This window comes from Carex rostrata, chromosome 25, assembly GCF_964058835.1.
Source record: "Carex rostrata chromosome 25, lpCarRost1.2, whole genome shotgun sequence".
NCBI lineage: Eukaryota > Viridiplantae > Streptophyta > Magnoliopsida > Poales > Cyperaceae > Carex > Carex rostrata.
The window spans coordinates 2,219,496-2,234,160 of NC_135942.1; the positions used below are offsets into that span (position 1 = coordinate 2,219,496).

General features: G+C 32.6%; 2 protein-coding genes across 7 annotated transcripts; one reads left to right on the forward strand and one right to left on the reverse strand.

Annotated features, from left to right (window-relative positions):
- The first annotated feature begins 3,260 nt into the window (after nt 1-3,260).
- LOC144576103 (GTP-binding protein YPTM2-like) lies at nt 3,261-5,945 on the forward strand. The gene is made up of 8 exons (XM_078326361.1): nt 3,261-3,447; nt 4,290-4,362; nt 4,488-4,535; nt 4,703-4,750; nt 4,870-4,941; nt 5,064-5,219; nt 5,380-5,483; nt 5,613-5,945. Exons 1-8 carry the CDS (start codon nt 3,434-3,436, stop codon nt 5,707-5,709), a joined length of 612 nt encoding a protein of 203 aa, XP_078182487.1. The 5' UTR covers nt 3,261-3,433; the 3' UTR covers nt 5,710-5,945.
- Nucleotides 5,946-6,313: 368 nt separating this feature from the next.
- Nucleotides 6,314-11,343, reverse strand: VAD1 (GRAM domain family protein). Of its 6 annotated transcripts, none has more exons than XM_078292118.1 (17): nt 11,078-11,343; nt 10,676-10,744; nt 10,508-10,558; nt 10,344-10,409; nt 9,643-9,738; nt 9,362-9,546; nt 9,019-9,206; nt 8,875-8,915; nt 8,693-8,780; nt 8,494-8,580; nt 8,352-8,406; nt 8,158-8,224; nt 7,976-8,072; nt 7,828-7,889; nt 7,633-7,675; nt 6,810-7,126; nt 6,314-6,716 (listed from the first exon to the last, which is right to left on the reverse strand). In XM_078292118.1, exons 1-17 carry the CDS (start codon nt 11,243-11,245, stop codon nt 6,480-6,482), a joined length of 1,917 nt encoding a protein of 638 aa, XP_078148244.1. In that variant the 5' UTR covers nt 11,246-11,343; the 3' UTR covers nt 6,314-6,479. The 6 variants fall into 6 exon arrangements, with proteins under 6 accessions (XP_078148244.1, XP_078148242.1, XP_078148243.1 ...); XM_078292116.1 differs by having other exon boundaries at nt 10,505-10,558; XM_078292117.1 differs by having other exon boundaries at nt 11,075-11,343.
- Between the last annotated feature and the right edge of the window lie 3,322 nt (nt 11,344-14,665).

Sequence of the window (14,665 nt, forward strand, 5' to 3'; positions counted from 1 at the left end):
TTTAACAATTTAATACGACTCTGCTGAGGTTTTGTTTTTTATTTTATTTTATTTTATTTTATATCTGTGCTGGGTGAAAGATAAGAAAAGATAAAATAAAACTTCCTTTTATTATCAACGCAGAAGAAAATGCATGGAAAGCTATGTGCTTCTGTGTGACGGACATATATATATATATATAGTGAGTAAGCCTACGGTGTTATGGGTTGCATAGAGGGCTACGGTGCTACGGCTCAATATTTGAGTTTTCAAAATTCTAACGATCGATCTGAACTGTTCATCTTGTTCTCTATATTTATATGTGTTTGGAGACCAAATTTTATATTTTTGGGAAAATTTTTACTATTTTTTTAGATAAGTAGAAAATCAAATATCTGAATGGTGCAGAATTTTTTAGATTAAGTGATTTTCTACCTATCTAAAAAAATAATAAAAAATTTCTCAAAAATGTAAAATTTGATCTCTAAACACATATTAATATGGAGAACAAGATGAGCGGTTCGGATCAACCATTAAAATTTTGAAAACTCGAATATTGAGCCGTAGCACCGTAGCCATACTATATATAATTATATATATATATAGAGAGAGTTGGGCTACGGTGCTATGCATATATAGTGTCATATGGTGCTATGCATTTTTCAACTGTCAGATGGACTTTGAGATTCGTGCAAGAATTTAGTCGCAGATTTGATATAAAACGGAGGCTCAATTCTCTCTCTCCGTTAACATTAATTGATGCTTTACAGATGCTCTCGCCCTGTTTACCCACCCCCTCCGTCGCATCTTCCCCTCTGAAAAATGTTTGGTTTAGATCCTCTCGCACATATTGCTCTTCTACCCTTTAGATTCAAGTCAGCGAAATTTTTTTTTTCAAACTGAATCTTGAAATTTTCCCTTGATATTAAAGAAAAAGAATCTTGAAATTTTACCGATTTCGTGTCAGAACTTGAAAATCAGTAAATTTAATGAAATTTTTGAGTTTTAATTGAATCAGCGCAACACTAATTGAAATTACATGCAAGGGCAGCGAGAGAAAAAGGGAGTTCAATCAACGATAATGGAAATTTTTATCTTTGTTTGTCTCCGTTATATTTCAAATCAGCGACTAAATTCTTGCACGAATCTCAAAGTTTATTTGACGGTTGAAAAACGCATAGCACCATATGACACTATATATGCATAGCACCGTAGCCCAACTCTATATATATATATATATAAGTTCTCTGTGAGCCTAACTCAAAATAAAGAGAGCGGAGTATTTGATGATGTCGGCTCAAATTTGATTTAATATTTAATTTTAACCGTTTGATTTGTACATAGATTCATACTAAAAATTAAAATTATAAATCGACGCAGACTGAGCTCCCAAAATAAATGAATACGGGCCCTCTCAGGTACCTGAAGTGCAAGTTTTAAATCTGAGCTCTTCTTTCAACTTGGTACGAATCTCAAAACGGATCTCCAATAGTTTTATAGACACTGAATTAAGTTTGATCCGGCTGAAATTAATCTAAGCCGTTCGTTTATATAAATTACACCTCAGATAATACGGACTCAAAATAAATAGCCTTACAAAGCGTTGCGCTTTTCCTTTACCAGCGATATATCCTACGAGATTGATTCTATAAAAAATTGTACAAAGAGAATACGTCATATCCCTTCCCAGATAAAAATGTGGCTTTATTTTTAATTAAAAGTCACTGATTAATTGGAAAAGACAATTTTAGTTAAACTAAAAAGAGGAAAAATATTAAAATAAATAAATTTAGATTAAAAAATGAAATATATTGAGATTTTGATGAAAAAAATAGAAGTTTTAACGATTACAAGAGCAATGCATTCCAAAAATAAAAAGGAAGTTAAGTCAATTTTTAATTCAAGTTACCTCGAGAGACATTTTATTCACGCCTGTATGAGTCGTTTTCAGAATTTACCCACATTAGGGGGAATTTGTATAAAAGAAAAAAAGGAACGATTTAAACTATTGGAAAAATATAATATGTGAAATTTCGGGGTCGTAATTGCAAACTATCTTTAGGAGAAAAAAAGAGAGACCAGGAGTCTTTTTATTGATTGCAAATTTTCCTGGGTCCATCTAGGGGTGGCAACGAACCGAACCGAACCGAACTTACCTTAGGTTTGGGTTTGGTTTGAATTAATTTCGAACCGAACCTGGTTTGATTCGTTTCGAACCGAACCCATTTCGAATCGAATTAATTGAGAACTACACATTTTTCGAATCGAACCCGAATCGAATCACGAACTAAATTATTTTTTAGTAGTCCTAGTTATATCGGTAGTTTATACAATAATTTTTTCTCGCGGGACAATTCACATGGCTTCCTTTTACCGGTATGAACTATGAAATGAGTTTTCTTAAGTTGAAAAATTGTTTATGAAAAAATACATCAGAGACGGCTTTCTTGGTATAAACTATGAGAGACGATCGAAGAGAGAGGAGAGACAGTCATCTAGGCCAGAGAGAGGAGTGACAGCCGGAGAGACAGCCAGTCGCCGAGAGCGTCGGCTAGATTTTAGAGCTAGAGGGAGAGTGAGTTAGGGAGAGGTGGTGAGAGAACTAGGTTATTGAGATTTGAGAGCGATGGAGTGTCAGCTAAGTTAAATTATGACTCTCTATCTTGGATTTTAATTTCATCAGGTAAATGGACGGCCGATGTTATTATGAGATTCGAACCATAAAAATGATCGAACCCATTTCGATCGAACCAGACTAGGTTTGGGTTTGGTTTGAATTAATTCCGAACCGAACCTGATTTGGTTCGTTTTAATTCGAACCCATTTCGAACCGAATTAAACTCGAATCAAACCCGAATCAAACCCAAATCGAATCACGAACCTCGAATTTTTTGCCAGCCCTAGGTCCATCAATACGGCAATACCTGTGTAAAGAATAAAAAGAGTCGTGTTTCGCATTTACTGACGTCACGTCAGGGTGTTTTCTATAAAAGACCGCTACTTATAAAGTGCTAATAACCCATTCAAGGTTAAAAACATACAATTTATAGAAGTTACCGGGTGTTCATCAGAATTATCATACGGAGAATTGGAGAAAGAATACCCTAAAGTATCCCAAATTTTGAGCTTAGATCCAGGCTGTCCGATCAGAATTCGGGCCAATCCGGCCCGAGGTGGAATGCACAGGAACCTTTAATATTCGTGCTAGATCATATCGAACGGTAAGATCCAAACTCACAATTTGAGTTACTTTAGCGGGATGTGAATTCGAAAGAAAGAGAGATCGTCCCACGTCTGTCCACTATTTCTCTCTTTCTAACCCGCGATTTTCTCTCTCTATCATTCCCCTTTCTCTCTCTTCTTCCCAGCACCGAGCAAAAATCAACTAATAGATCGCCATCTCTGTCTTTCTTCTACCGATTGTGTTTTGATATATTGATTCGCCCCTTCCACGATGAATCCGGAGTAGTAAGTTCCCGAGTTTCTCTGTGATTTGGAGCTGTAATAATAATTAGTTGTAATTTCAGTATTGAGGTTTAGTTAATCAATTCGTGCTTAGATCTTAAAGATCTAGCGAATTATAGCCTTCAAGCTAGAATTAGGTTTGCAATTTGTTGGAATTAGGAATCTGCCAGATATTAGGTCCGAGCTAGAATTGAAACCTGGGTCAAAATTTAGTTTTATTGTAATTCGAGACAGCATGAGTCTCTTTCAATTTGTTTCTTGAGGAAAGTCTTTCAAATTTTGGGTTGCAATCCAGTAAAGAAGGGTTTGTTTGTTTTTACTTGTAGATCTATTTATTTGTTTACCCACTGAGTTGTTAAATTATTAATTTATCTTTGATGTCAACTGTCTGGAAGTACGGTTAGATATTACTTTTGAAATAACCCAATTTGGGATTATAGTTACGCCACATTGAACTTGTTGTCTCCCTGTTATTTTGTTTCTTTATTGATATATCTATCAATTTAATTTGTGTTGAAATTGCTCAAGTCATTAGGCCTCCAAGCATTTGCTCATTGGGTTAAGATGTTTGTATATTGTGAAATGACCCAAATTTGCTGTTGTAGCACTGTTTGGTTAAGAGATTAAAATGACAAGGCCTCGTTATTATTTGTTCTTTATATTGTTATAACTATTTTTCTGGTAGTTTACTCATTTATATCTTTTTTTTTTTATGGTTGGCAAAAAAATATGCCAACAAATGCATTGATAAAGAAAAAGTTTTTATATACAAAGCCCTAAAGTTACTCTTATTCTGCTAATATAATAATTACAAGTACTCATTTATAACTATTGTATTGCTTTAGTGATTATCTATTCAAGCTTTTGCTCATTGGTGATTCTGGTGTTGGTAAATCATGCCTTCTTCTCAGATTTGCGGTAATCTCATTTGCTGAATTAATATTTGTTCTGTTCTTAGGCTGGCTTCCAGTTCAGTTAATATAAACTTAAGTATTTGTTTAGTTGTTTAATAATTAGAGCTTTATCTGGTTTTTTATGCATAGGATGATTCATACTTGGAGAGCTACATAAGCACCATTGGAGTTGATTTTGTAAGTATTTTTTGTTGTTACTGCTTTTGTTATGTTTGGAAATTTATACTTTTAATAACTATAAGTAATGTATTGTTGGATTTTGATTTCAGAATGCTACCTTAAATTACCAATATACCCTTTCTTATCAAACACATCTCTTATTGTATCATTTTGATAATATGCAGAAAATACGCACTGTAGAGCAGGATGGGAAGTCCATTAAGCTTCAAATAGTGAGTCCATTTCATCTACCAAGTTTTTATACTTAAATAAAGTGTTTTTTTAGCTGTACAAAAAGATAATATTAATTTATGCTTAGCTAAAGTTTAGTTATTTGCCTATTTATATGCAGTGGGATACAGCTGGACAAGAGCGTTTCAGAACAATAACCAGCAGTTACTACAGGGGTGCTCACGGTATCATTGTAAGATTCATCTTTCACTCGTGTTGTCATTTTATTCCACTTTTTTTCTTGTGTTTGTATTTTTTTTTATTTATTTAGACGAACAATGCTGATATAGGTGGTATTTATTTGGTTATACACAGGTGGTATATGATGTGACAGATCAAGAGAGCTTTAACAATGTGAAACAGTGGCTGAATGAGATAGACCGATATGCCAGTGAGAATGTTAACAAGCTTCTTGTTGGTAACAAGTGTGATCTTACAGACAAAAAGGTCGTTTCCTATGAGACCGGCAAGGTACATCTCTTCACCCTTTGATATTAGTGATAGAAGTCATCTCACATAGCCTTTCTCTCTGCTCCCTTGTTTTTTCTCACAATGAAGAAAAAAAGGAGGATAAGCAGGGCCTTTTTCTCACAATAGTGCTAAGTAGATGTTGATAATTGATAATTTGTAGGCATTTGCGGACGAGTTGGGGATACCATTCATGGAAACTAGTGCTAAGAATGCAACCAATGTTGAACAAGCTTTCATGGCTATGGCTGCTTCAATTAAGAATCGGTTTGTACTAACAGGCCCAAAGTTCCTTTCTTTTTGTGTGTTTAAATCAGGCTTTAAAGCTGCTCCAAAAAAATAAAGCAAAGAGAAATAAATCTAACCATCTGAAGTTTTATGAATATTGAATTACAGGATGGCAAGTCAACCTGCAATGGGAGGTGCGAGGCCACCTACAGTTCAAATCCGAGGCCAGCCTGTTAATCAGAAAAGCAGCTGCTGCTCTACTTAATTGTTTTAATACCAAGGACAAGCAGGGAATACATTTCCTTCAGACAAAATGGCATGTAACTATTGATGCTGATCTACCCTTGACATTTTGGAAGGATACTTTCTTATATAAATTTATATTGTTGCTTAGGTGATTCAATCTATGTTTTATTTCTCTTTTTTTGTAATGTTTTGGTGTTAACTGTTAAGATTGGTGGAAACAGGTTTGAAAATATTAGTTCGCTGTTTGTAAGTGTTTCTTTCTTGTCATATTTCTTCATATATGATTGATATATTGATCGTTTACTTGCTTGTGAATGAGTTACGGATTTACTTGATCCTTGTGGAACAAATTTATAGTTTTATAAACAGGCCTTCCTGCACTACGAATGGAATTTAAGAATTGCTTCGAATAGAGCGTCTGCTTTGAAGAATTCATTATCTTTATCCAATTAAATCGATGTTAAAATGCAGAAAAATAACCAAATTGATAAGTGCAAATTCTACAAGCAACCTAGCCTATACTGTTAAGCCTTAATTGGTATCACTTTTCTTTTTTTAATTGGTATCGCTTGCAAGGCAACATGGGAAAGAATTCATTATAGCACGCTTGCAAACGCCAAAAGGAAAAGATAATGCGCATTAATCACATAAGTTATTATGCTCAAAGCGTTTTACAACATCAGCTCCAGCTTTAAGCCCTTTTTAGCCTACAATTTATCTCTTTATTACAACTGTTATTTGGCTCAAAGATTTTTACAACATCGGCTCCAGCTTAAAGCCAATTTTAGCCTATGATATATCTTTTAATTTCTCTAAGCTTTTTAAATGAGACTTCAACCATTCATACTCATACTGCATCCTCTCCATCTGAGATCCAACCATTCTCATCTCTTCTTTGAGATAAGTTAATCTCCTTTCCATATAATTTGCGCTCTCTTTGGTGTAGCTTCCAGTGTTGCCAATGTAACTTCCAGCATTTATCACATGTACATTTGGTGATCTTGTTAGTAGTATAATGATCGTTACCTAAAATATAACATTTTATTAGCAAAACAAAGAAACGGACAAGGTATAATGACATGCTATATTATTGTAACTAGCCTTAAGTTGACAGATTACCTGCATTAGTAAAATAAATACCACAAAACCTGCAAGTAGAACTGCACCAAAACGACTTGTTTTTGTAAAAGCAACAAGTGATGCCCATATTTCACTTAAAATGGCAACCACCATTGGTGACGAAGAAGATGAATCCCGCAAATTATCTTGAAGTTGATTGTCAGCACATTCATTAAGTTTCAAATCGGGTGCAATCAGGGGTTCATTTGCAGTTCCTTTCGTCATTTCCAGGGGTTCCTCTATCTTTGAGGAGCTCTCTGGTTGCTCAGTGTCTATGGAAGCTCCAGGTGTACTCTGATTAGGAGTAATAGAAAGTGCTGCAATATATTCCTCGTGTAATTTAGGGCCTGAAGGTAAACAACTGGCGTAATTGAGTAGAATTAGGTTGTTCTTAAGCTCACCAATCTTTTGGTGAGCATAACTCTATATCGGAATGACTTCAAATACCAAATCCAAATCGTTGAAACCGATCTACTTCAAGTGATGTCTTTACACATCAAATTTATAAATTTTCGAATTAATTTGTATAAACTCAAGCGGTAAAAAAAAGTGATTTATAAGTTAACCTTAAATGTTAATTTTTCATCGTTTTTTTACCACTTGACTTTATACTAAATTAATTTGAAAATCTATAAATTCAACATGTAAATGCATCACTCGTGAAATAGATCGGTTTCAACGTTTGGATTTGTCATTGGATTTGTCATTTGAAGTCAATCTGATAGGTTTTGGAGATAAGCTCACCAAAGGGCTTGGTGAGCTCAAGAACACCCTAGTTCTACCCGACATAATTTACAAGAAAAACAATTACAATACAACTCACCTTTCCGTTCATCATTTGCTTTCTTATTCAATGCCTCCTTTGCCTAGAAGAAGAGAAAAAACCCATAACATATAAAAAAAGTATCAGATTCTTATCTAATCGGAAATAATAAAGAAAGGAATCACAAGCAGGTGCTGGCCACAACTGATATGATACCAGTGCCTGGTACATCAGAAAGTAGGAAGGTGTACTTACAAGCTTGATCCAAAGAGAGAAGACTTCTTGGCATTCGTCCTTTGTTGCCTGCTCTATTTTCCCTACAACATTTATATTATCTTGATATTTTAGACATGAATTTCCATTATCTACAGAAATGGAAAGGATCATAGGGAATAAAATGTACCTCTAAAAATAGTTCTCTTAGAAAAAGAATTATATATAAACACCCTCAATTTGCAGCTGTTTCTTTCACTTGAGTCTTGTTCCACATCCCACCTCCCCTTCATGCAAAGATCATTTTTTTTTAATTATATTCTATCGCTATGACATTTTATATCAAATGTATAGGTAGGTACAGAGACTGACTTCAACAGTGAAATAATCCCCAAAAGGCGCATCACTGACGGTCTGAGATGTCTCTATTACTATGTGGCTGTAACCAAAAGATAAAATGAAATCAACATAAAAGTTTAAAAAGAGGTATAAACTATAAACACAATGATACACACTTATGAATTCTTTAACTGCTGAAAAATACTCTCATGACGCAAAATGCTTACTTGTTTCGATACACACGAAGCTTTTGCACCTCTTTGGGGTTGCCAAATTTTGCACCTTGTAAGTCAGAACTTAAAAAGTCATATAAATTATGTAATTATCCGATATTTATTAATAAAGTGCATAAAGCAGGTCCTTTCATACCAATAAATATTTTGATTGGATGAAGGAATGAGAGATTACGCACATGCCCACTCTGCTCATGCTTAGTCCATGGAGATATTTGAATTTCTGGAGGAAACAACAGTTAATTTTGACAGCTAACTTTTTGTTCTTTGTCTATATAAATCATACAAATTTCATAAAATGTAAAATAAACCATATACACTTGGCAAATAATTACCCTTGTCACCACATTTTTTGTGAAAATCCTCTCGAAAACCAGCAGAATCATCAGAAAAAAACAGCTTAAAGATCTCTTCTACTCCAGCCTACAGATATTTCATCATAATACGTTAAAGGATATGAAAATGGGGAACAAACCAAACATATTAAAAAGTAAAAACACATCACAGTTCCTCTCACTTCAAATTTTGCCTCAGCAATCATTGTATAGTAGTCAGGCACTGCACAAAATAAAACAATAAAATGACCATAAGCATAGTTTCTAAAAAAAAATATATATATTCTACTGATAATCAAAAGACAATAAAAATATTGAAGACCAACCGGTAGGAGCATCAGCATCCTCAATTTCCCAAAAACTATTTGCAGCAACTACACTTGCATCATTCCCATTTTCCATTGATTCAGGAGAATTAGGTGTTTTCAAAATGTTTATCTCATCACTAGAAGAACTAGTACTCATCAAACCATTAGGAACGGATTTAGACACAGATCCGTCGATTTTAATGTTCCTGCACAGATGCTTCAGGGTAAGATAAATAATAATAAACAACAAAAAAGAAGCGGGCAGAGATTAAAATCTGGTATTGAGTACAGTGAACCCTCATGAGGGCCATTATCAGTGCAAGGATTTTCATTAAAAAAATTTAACATATATATAACTAACTGGTCATATGAGGGTTCATCTTCTTCTTTAGAGTCTTTATTTATTGGTATGCCTTCTTCAGTGCTGCTACTTGACTTTGAATCCTGTCGGTCAAGGAAAGCCTTTGCATGAGGATTGGTTTGGGCCCACGCATCAGTGATCAGACGGTAAGCCTCATCTCGTGACAAGAATGATCCGAAGAAATGCTGTCATTTTATTTTACACAATTAAGCTTTGCTATCAGCAAATTCAGTAATAGAAATGGAGGAATTTCAAAGAAAGAGATGAGAACAAAAAATTACCTTTTTACCTCCAGCACCTATCTCGATTGCATTGGGAAATATTGCGGCTGTTTTTGCTTTATGAATATAAGTGATTTCATTGAAAGGAATTATTTTCTGCATCAAATAAATCCATTATATGGGTAAACAAGAAACAGCTTTCTACAATTCTAATATGGATGCTGATGTGAAAAATACCCAAATATTTCTGTTAATGGCCCAACACATTGATTTTTGAAACCATAGAATATATTAACATCTCAATTATTTCCTTAAATAATCAATCATCTTATATAAAAAAGTCTTGTTTTCCTTAGCATCTTGATCTGACCAACAACAGAAAACAAAACCTATGTAATTTTTCTTAACTAGTCAATTTATCAAATTTCCAACTAGTTAACAAAATATGAACACATACAAATGTATCTCTCTTATATACTATTTTTTTGCTTAAGCACTTTAGCATATTGAAGGAAAATAACCAGTATAATGGAATAGCATAAATTATTAGGAAATAGATACTTGGGGTAATTTCATCCATAATTTAGAAAAAAATATTGTTGTGTGAATATCACCTTCAATATTTCAGACTCAACATCAGATGGTTATTTCACAAAATATGGCATAGTAATACAAATTTGTATTGCCCAATTTCTGTAATAGATGCTTACTAATTCAATTGGTCTCAACTGTATATCTCTTGTTTTGTGAGGTTAAAGTACCTTTGTCTCATAACCAAAAATGTTGGAGTAGAAACAGACATGACGAAGAAACAAATACAAGTAGCCCTGCATCATATATTGCAGTTAAACTTGCACGATATCAATAAAAAAGGAGATCAATTTCAATAAATGAGCAGAATTTTTTAGGAAAAAAATAGAACGACCTGGAGAAGAATGTTTTCCTGAAGTGCGCAAATAAAATCATGCAGAAGAACCTATTAGCATAACCATTGCAGAATGACCATACATTTAAACTAACAATACAAAATTGAAGCAATTAATTTGAATTTAGAAGAAGAGATATTACTAAATAGGTAGAAAAGGATTAGGACCTCGTTGGCTGGTAGTTTAAAGATAAGTCTGTACTCTTCACTATCACTCCTAGTAGCAAGTCCTTGATTCTAGAGAGAGGTATATGGAAGTCAGTATTTTTAAAATAATTCTAGACAGACTTCATTCAATGTTCTACTGATTGGTTCACATTTGAACATGAAAGTGTTTTTTTTTTTCACAATTGCAACAAAATCAGATTATATACTGCAATTATTATTCATAATTCCGTATAATTACCAATGCTTCAGCGCTAGGAAGTAATAATGAAGACCCGAACTGATTACTAATTGCAAAAAGAAAAAAAAATGATCGACTCTCTTTTGCAAAATTACGGAATGCTCCCAGAGATAGCTAAAAAAGAAAACTGAGATAGAGAAAAAGAAAAAGAAATAGTGAACTACAAATAAATCGAGGTCTCTCCGATCGGAAGAGGGATCGCCAGCAGAGGATACAGAGGATGGCGCATCCGACGAAGCATTGCAAGTGTCAGGCTTCGCCGACGACGATCGCCGTGGTTCCTCCACCATCGACTCGGTCTTCTCCCTGCCAGGCGATGCAACCACTGCCATGACCGATCTGTGCTTAGCAGGAGAAAGAGGGAGTCGGTTTTCTCAACCGAAAAGAGGTGAGAGTTGGTGTGAGCTAGTAAAAAATGGATTTGGTTGAAGAGAAACTTTATTTTGTATTTAGAATTTGTTTTAGAAACTTTTTTAAACGGTGGACCCACCAACAATTTTACATGTAAAACTTCATGTATCTTCTAAGATTTTAAAATAATGCTTTTCTCCCCAACAATTTATAATATTATACCTACTTTGAGGAGGGTTAATATTCCTTCTCACATCTATTATTTTCGTTTTAAAGTCTAAGCGGTCAATCCGAACTGATCAGCTTGATCTTCGTATTAAAATTTGTTTGGAGACAACTTTATATTTTTTTCAAAAAAAGGTTATTATTCTTTTAAATATGTATAAAATTATTGTTTATGGATATCTTCATCGTACCTCTATTTTTATAACTTTGATAACTTAAAATTTAAAATTGAAATGTCAACATAAAATCATTAAATATGGCCTATATTGTTATTTATGTCCACACTTACAAGATTATGATATTTCAACTTTATTTTGATTGTTATCAAGAGCTTGTAAAAATACACTGATGTGAATGATTTCTGGACATTGATTTTTTACTTACTGATTCATATAAAACAAAATTAAAAAGTAGTAATTTTTATGTGCAATTAGAGAAAATAACACATCACATCTAACTGTTTTATTTTGAGATATAAGATTTAGAATTTTGTTATTACAAAATTAAAAAGTGGAGACGTAACAAAAGCATAAAAAATGAAAATATTTGAACACTCCTCAGTAAACTATCTCATTTATTCTTGCAAAATAGAAAAATTACATATTTACTCCTCACCCCATGTTTGGTTGTGGCCTAAAGCTAAGGAGGCCTAAATTGGTTATTCCAACTCAGGTCGGTCTAAATTATTCATGTTTGGCTGTGGCCTAAAGTTAAATCATAGCTTAAAATTTCTTGTTTGGTTAGAATTGGTGGAGTACTAAAGTTTTGAAAGCCTAAATTAGTTAATTATTTATAATAAGATACTACTTATACAATATTAATATATTAATAATAACTGTAATATATTATATATTATTATAAAATTAATTTAATATATTAATAATATAAAATATTAATTATATATTAATAATAATTATTAATAATAAAATACGAATCATATAATTATAAATTAATAATAATTATTAATAATAAGATACTAATTATATAATATTAATATATTAATAACAACTATAATATATTGTAATATTATTTTAATAATTATTTAATATATTAACAATATAACATATTAATTATGTAATTACATATTAATAGTAATTATGAATAAGAAAATATTAATTATATAATGTTAATATATTATAATATTATTATAATAATTATTTAATATATTAACAATATAGAATATTAATTATATAATTATATATTAATAATAATTATTAATAATAAGATACTAATTATATAATATTAATATATTACTATAATATTATTATAGTAATTATTTAATATATTACTAATATAACATATTAATTATATAGTTATATATCATTAATAAGATACTAATTACATAATATTAATATATTAATAATAACTATAATATATTACAATATTATATAATAATTATTTAATATATTACCCATATAACATAATAATTATATAATTATTTATTACTAATAATTATTAATAAAAGGATACTAATTATATAATATTTTATAGTAATTATTTAATATATTAACAATATAAGATATTAATTATATAATTTTATACTAATAATAATTATTATTAATAATATACTAATTATATACAAATAAAATATTATTATAATCATTCAAGTTAGGTCACGAGGTGGAATAAAAATTAAACCACCATGTGAGGTGATTTAATTTAGGCCGGCCTAAAGATCGGCTTATGCCATCTTAGTCCGGCTCAATTAAGGCACGTTTGGTGGAATAACGAGGCCTAAACTCCTTATTCCACCCTTTAGGCCACAACAAAACATGGTGCAAATGTTATAAACTCGTATTTATTCATCTAAAATGTAAAAATTCAATTAAATTTTTTTTTACTCGCATAGTGAAGAACCTCCTTAATTTGATATACAAATTTGAATAAATTGACTCGAACTCGATCCATCCAACTTTTGATGAACTAAAAACTATATGTTTAATTCAAAATTCAATCCGATTGAAATTCGAGCAACGTGAAACATGTACATGACAATCAAAATCCAACTATCTAAACTAAAAAATAATATGAAATATGATGACTATAGCGAACTAGATTTGACAAAAACTTAACATGAACCACCTGATTGCTATCACGAAAAGAGACAAGAGGAAAGAGAAGTGTGTAAATAGAGGAAGACAGAACCAGAGAATTTTTATCTCTTTGTAGGGTTATATTGTAAAATTTATTTTGTTTTTTGTTTTGTGTACAATAGTTTGGTACTTTGGTTGGGGACTTGCACTGTGGAGCTTGTCTTAATGTCTTGTCTCTATTCTCCATATCGGACACGTAGCTCTCCTTTCCCTAAAAAGTTTAAAGTCATGGGCAGCTGACAGCTCCATTAAAACCGCGCTGAACTCCGCTGCCCTCCAAATAGGAGAGCAGGACCTTGCTATTCAAAACCTAACCATTCATCTGTATTGAGATTCGTGCACAAAACAATTCAACGGTTAGATTTTAAATAGCAGGATTCTGCTCTCCTATTTGAAGAGCAGCGGAGTCGGATCCATTAAAATCGGCTTACTGATATTTTAAAATACACCTACGGGTTTTTCTCAAAAAAAAAAAAAAAGATATTTTAAAATAGAAAAAATAAGACACAACTAAGGCGTGCAGGAGTTTGTATCCTCTGCATTTACTCAAAAAAGAATCTTTTGAGTTAAAAGCATCTTCACCGTCTGATCAATTTTAATTTTCGTGCGAATTAAATCCGCACTAATATTAATGTCTATTATGTTTTAGGTGGGAGCCGGATGGGATCCGTTTACAATCGGACAGCCGATATGTATTAACTCAAAAGATGATATTTTGAGTTAATGTAGATGATGCGGTCTCGACGTACCGTCAGGAGCGGAACCAAGGGGGTGAGAGGGGGGGCCAGGCACCCCCATAAAATCAGAATGTTGCTTATATATATAGTCTAAGCGCACATTTTCATATGATTTTTTACAGATGCATACCGATTAGCACCACCCAAATTCAAATCCTAGGTTGTTATTTCATCTTTCGGCAGCTCGCCTCCCCCCCCCCCAAATTCAAATTCTAGTTCCGCCTCTGCGTACAGTGGTCAGTGGAGGTAAACATCTTAACAGAGCAGTTCTGGCTTTATGCAGCACTTAAACCACAAGAAACCAAAATTGCTCTATTGAAATCTTTACCTGCAGTGGCAAGTGGTT

What these genes read in the sequence shown, in the direction of transcription:
- LOC144576103 (XM_078326361.1), top strand. An exon ending in GCACCATTGGAGTTGATTTT is followed by an intron (nt 4,536 to 4,702) that starts GTAAGTATTTTT and finishes GATAATATGCAG; the next exon opens with AAAATACGCACTGTAGAGCA. An exon ending in GCTGCTTCAATTAAGAATCG is followed by an intron (nt 5,484 to 5,612) that starts GTTTGTACTAAC and finishes ATTGAATTACAG; the next exon opens with GATGGCAAGTCAACCTGCAA.
- VAD1 (XM_078292115.1), bottom strand. Translation starts at nt 11,245, where the DNA reads ATGGCAGTGGTTGCATCGCCTGGCAGGGAGAAGACCGAGTCGATGGTG. An exon ending in TTTTTGGTTATGAGACAAAG is followed by an intron (nt 9,739 to 10,343) that starts GTACTTTAACCT and finishes TATTTGATGCAG; the next exon opens with AAAATAATTCCTTTCAATGA. An exon ending in TATTTATTTTACTAATGCAG is followed by an intron (nt 6,717 to 6,809) that starts GTAATCTGTCAA and finishes GTTATATTTTAG; the next exon opens with GTAACGATCATTATACTACT.